Consider the following 5,502-nt stretch of genomic DNA (forward strand, 5'->3'; position numbering starts at 1 on the left):
GTGGTGTGTTTGGGACATGGACAATGAGTATACCAAAGGACGAAAAATTGACGAAGACTAACTTGAGTTTAAATGAACATAAAGAGTGACTGTATTATATATCACCTCTAAAAAAATTGTTGTAGAGATGAGCTATATATAAATTATCGCCTATTTTGTATTCAATTTTTTTATATAAAAAAATTATGATATACGTAGGTGGTGGCCGGTTTAGTGGCAGTCGGTAACGATAGAGCTACGTACGTATGGTGGTTAAAGGTTGAAAAATGAGGTGCAAATATGGCTATGGAAGGAGGCGAACTTCCCTAGCAAACGCTTTAGCTCATTTAGGCCGGTCAGTTAATGATTGTACTTCATAGTTGTATCAGTGGCCGCCTCAAGCTCAGCGGTCTTCCAGTTTGATCTGTTAGGTTTTGGTTGCATGCAAGGCTTCTCGTTGTAATGTTTTGGTTTACTAATCGGGAAAAAAAAAAACAAAAAACAAAAAAGGGTAAACTGACTCAATATTATTTGGTCTAGTGACATATTCTTCTCTTAGTAAGTGGGAGGTTGTGAGTTCGAGGACTTACGAAGTTGTGATATGTGATAAAAAAAAAAGGTTAGCTCTCGTGTAATTCTAATTAGATGGGGTGGTTAATTAGTTTAGTTGAAACTTGAAACCCAATGCTTTTACCAAATCTTTCTGCTTAATCATATGCGCGCTGCGAGCATGTATCATGTATGTGATGTACGTCATCTATGACTACGTTTGTTTTTGGTTCTTGTAGTGTTATTATGTATGTAACATCAAACAACGTGCAATATATACAAGAGTAGACAACAAAAATAATTGATGAAACTTGTCTTGTTCACTTGAGTGCTTGAAAATCGATGAAAACCCTAGCCTTGTCTTTTCCGTCGATGGCGAGATAAGTGGCTTCAGTTAGAAAGCTTTTCATATCAGCAGAAGACAAACTCGTTCAGACCAGATAAGATTCTGTGATCCCCATTGAGGAAGGTGTAGTAGTGCCGCGAAACACATGGAGGGAAGTAGTGCCAAACTATATGGATAACCCTGCGTGAAGTCGCTTGTCCATCTTTTACGTTGCTCTGTCTTTTTTTTTCCCCAGTAAAGACAAGAACATGCATATATGTGGCTATATGTGGCTGTACAGAACCGAAAGAGCAAAGGCTGAACATGCATTGGAATTGCAAGATATTGAAGATCATGGAGCATTCGCTTGGAGTTTTGTAAGTTATTGAAGATACGTACTGGACCAGTTTCCAGTATTATTGTATATATTTAGCTTAGTTGAAGACAATACTTAAAATCACTCGTTGTTTTCACACCTGCAGAAATCGCAGTACAGAACCCAAAGTATCACCATTCATCGATCAGTAACTTTAAGATTGCTCTAGCAATTGTATCACAAGTCACAAGATACATATAATAGAGAGCTTGCTAATTAACTAACAAAAACAAATTAGAACCTACGTGCTAGGTTAGTTTCATTTTCTTTTTTAAACTAACGGTCTCAAGATAAATAGTTGATTCATATTATTCATGTTATGTTTCAAATGATAGGAAATTAAGGGTTGTTGAATTGAAAGAGAAATAAAAACGTAAAGAAAACGCAAAGATCGAGTGCTTTAGACTACAATCAACACGCAGTTGACACTAGTCTGTGATACTCTCATTTGAAATCAAACTCTTCTCTCATGAAAAACAAGCCGGCCTGTTGTAAATGTGAGATTTTCCACTTTTTTGAAGCTTCTCACTCAGTTTGAAAAAAAAGCATCTTCAAGAGGAGGGAATGAGGGATACACTTCCATTAGGTTCACGTGTGTATTTCTGTGCCAATGTGAACCGCACACGTGGCATGATCTTGTAGAAACAGAGCCGATTCTGATATCTAAATATGGCTATAAATAGGGCGCATTGCAAGAGCAAAAGCACCAACAGAAAACAGAAGCCATAAGCCATAAGTTACATATCCTTGTTCGATCTCTGCCTTTTAGCCACTATCATCATGCTTGGCCTAGTAAACAAGGTGGCCTCAGTAATCCACCACCCTCATAGCCCGTTTGCCAAGTCTGACAAGAAGATCTTGGATGATATTTACACTACTCATGTCCATGCTGATGATTCCTTCGATGACGATTCTCTTTTCATCATTGTTGAGAGTATCCTCAAGCGTGCAACCCAAACTGTCGATAAAATTGTGCAGGTACAAATCACACATAACATGTAACACGATTACATATGCCTTGGTCGATTTTTGCATACGTACAATATATATTTACGCAAGAATGACCAAGCTAGGATGTTCTTTGCCTAAGAGAAGCTGTCTTTTTCTGTTGTTGGTAGTGACTAGCTGCATGCTACATTCTTGTGGTTGTTGCAGGGTACCCAAGTGCATGTGGAAGACATAGAGGAGCAAACCCCCAAAGCCAACTTCAGTGTACCATTGTGCACGCTTAAGGGAATCTCCTGCGAGGTCCATCCGTCCATATATATACGATACCAGCAAAAATAAAAAAAAATTCCAAATTAATTGTTGTTAGTTGCTCGTTGATTACATTTTCCATATATTGAATATTTCTCTAATTTCAGATGCAATGCAAGCCTCCTGGTGAAGAAATCGCCCATGAGACAACACTGGCAATACTACACAAGCTGTCAAAGTATTCATGGGAAGCAAAGGCATCACTGACCCTGGCAGCTTTTGCTATGGAGTTTGGTGAATTCTGGCTCCTTGCAGAGCTTCGTGAATCAAACCACCTTGCCAGGTCAATTGCAATTCTCAAACGACTCCCTGTTCTCCTCAAGCCTTCTCAGCTGCACAAGCGCAGGCAAGCAATACTTGAGCTTAACAATCTGATCAAGGCCACACTGGAAGTCATTACATGCATCGACCAGTTCAACAAGCTTTCCATTTATGACCTGAATGATGTCCCCGAGTTGTCGGGAACATTGGATCATGTTCCGGTGGACGTATATTGGGCTATCATGACTGTTGTGGCTTGTGCCACTAAGATCACACTACTCACTAGTGATGAGTAAGTTCCCCGATCTCCATCGTTTTAACGAATTAGCTAATTACTATACTCACTGTTGTGGTGTAAGCATTGTTCCTGGAGATTGAATTTGTGTACCGATTTACGATATTTACCCTATTTAATTTGCCACATATTGTTTCAGGGACAAAGAATTTGACCTATCTCCCTATTCTCAAAAGATCCACTTTGTCCTTAACAAGCTCAAGACGCAGCTAACAATTTGCAGAGCACGAATTGGTGGGTTAATTAATTGCATATTTTTTATTAATTGAGGTTCACATTAGTTCTATATGTGTACTCTTTGAAACGAAATTTGAAGCAATTTTATTGTTGTCTAATGCAGAGTTCATAGAAAATTATAAAAAGCTCAAGAAACTGTTCCGAACACCTACTGAAATTATGGAAATCTTTAAGGGTTTGTTATTTACAAAGGATAATGTCCAGCCACTCGTTGATTGTTCCACTAAACAAACGGTTTGTGCATCATCTCTAGGGCCATCATTTCTCTACAAATTGTAACAACAATAGTGAAACTTAATGGTGCCCAACTCTTTAACAGGTGAGCATCGAAATCCTAAGGAGGAAGAATGTGCTATTCTTCATTTCCAGCCTCGACATTACGGATGACGACATTTCGATTCTGAAACCGGTCCACGAGTTCACAAAGAAAGACAATCAGTATAAGATTGTGTGGATACCGATTGTGGAGCAATGGACCGATGAGCTGAGAAAGAAATTTGAAATCCTGAAGAACAAGATGCCGTGGTATACGGTGCAGTACTCTGGACCTATTGCAGGCATCAAGTTCATCAAGGAGGAAGTGGAACTTCAAGGTAAGCCATTACNGGTAGTGATGAACCCACAAGGAAAGGTCGAACACTCTAACGCTCTTCACATGATTCGGGTGTGGGGAGTCAAGGCCTTCCCTTTCACAGAGACGATAGAGAAAGAGCTGTCATCAGATTCTCATGGAGGAATTCACTCTATAGTTGTTGACGGAATTCACCCTTCTGTGCCATCTTACGTAATTCACCTCAACCGATCAAAGTGCATATATAAATTCACGAGTTATTATTTATAGTATTTGCCTATATATATTACTTTTGACAGTGCATTACTACATCAATATATACATTACATAATAATGAACTAGGAGAGTACGGTCATCTCCATTATTGATATATTTTCACTACATTCACCTGAAACGATGAGAAACTTATTCAATTTGTTATCCTCAAACAGATCAGAGATAATAAGTACATCTTCTTCTATGGCGGTAAGGACAACGAATGGATTCAGCAATTCACAAAGAAAGCAACTGCCCTTGCAAACGATCCTATCTTGAAGGAGGCAAAGATTTACATAGAGTTGGTTTGCGTTGGAAAAGGCAGCAAAGGAGAAGATGACCATGGCATTCTAGGCCGCTTCTGGACCGGTATAGAAAGCTTGTTCCTCACCAAAGTCCACAAGCACGTTGATCCGATCGGTCAAGAAATTCAGAAGCTTGTCTCTTACAAGAACGAAAGTGGATGGGTGTTGCTTACCAAAGGATCAACTTTGTTGGTCACAGGTCATGGTATCTCCGCATTGAAGGTGGTAGAGGACTTTGAGAAATGGAGGGAGCATGTCAAGGAGAAAGGGTTTGAGTATTGTTTCAAGGCCTATTATGGGAAGGTTATTCAGGCGGGTCGACCTTGTTGCCGTCTTGACATTCCGGGGTCTACCGGAAAGGTTCCGGAGTCGATGAAGTGCCCTGATTGTCACCGTAGTATGGAGACTTTTATCAGTTACAAGTGCTGCCACATTGATGGTCCAACTGCACATCATTGAGTGCTGGCTGAATTGGTGTTTACGATCAGTCCTTCAGTACGTTATGATGGACTGTTATGTTATCTTTTACTTCTGCTTGTATGAATAAGATGGGCATGGCCGATGCATTGTGATGCTTGGTATAACCCAGACTTACGATTTGAATTTTCCAGCTATAATTATATGGCTAGATGTACTATGTTTGGTGCTATCGTACGTGTACCTTTTGAATCAAATAAGACCAATATTTTGGTGACTAAATTGAAACCAATTTAATTTTTTATTTCAGGTTATTTTGTTAAAACAAAACAAAAAAGCTTAAATTGAAATAAGGGTTAGTTTAGGATTGCTGTGACTTTTTATAAAAATTGATTCTGTTGTACTATGAATACAATCAGTTGAGTGAAGGAAAATACTTGTGTGCGGACTAATATGTATGTGTGCGTCCGGACTCTCTGTTATTTACATATTTTCGGCAATGTAAATCATAATTTTAACTGTACAAAAGTTGGATTAACCAATAAAGATTATCTCTGCGAAAAATCAATGTAAACAAAATTCGTTTGCTTATCCGATTGCATTAAACAAATGAACAGTTCTGATGAAAGTTAGCAACCTCATGATTAGCTGTCAATTTGTTTGATTCATTTAGCT

General features: G+C 38.8%; 1 protein-coding gene across 1 annotated transcript; it reads left to right on the top strand.

The window, feature by feature from the left end:
* The first annotated feature begins 1,934 nt into the window (after positions 1–1,934).
* On the top strand, positions 1,935–5,277 carry LOC101296807. The gene is made up of 7 exons (XM_004288385.1): positions 1,935–2,207; positions 2,385–2,477; positions 2,594–3,039; positions 3,182–3,276; positions 3,383–3,513; positions 3,599–4,063; positions 4,282–5,277. The coding sequence occupies exons 1-7, from the start codon at positions 2,010–2,012 to the stop codon at positions 4,867–4,869; spliced, it is 2,016 nt and encodes a 671-aa protein (XP_004288433.1). The 5' UTR covers positions 1,935–2,009; the 3' UTR covers positions 4,870–5,277.
* Positions 5,278–5,502: the final 225 nt, after the last annotated feature.

Source organism: Fragaria vesca, linkage group LG1 (genome assembly GCF_000184155.1).
Source record: "Fragaria vesca subsp. vesca linkage group LG1, FraVesHawaii_1.0, whole genome shotgun sequence".
NCBI classification, from domain to species: domain Eukaryota; kingdom Viridiplantae; phylum Streptophyta; class Magnoliopsida; order Rosales; family Rosaceae; genus Fragaria; species Fragaria vesca.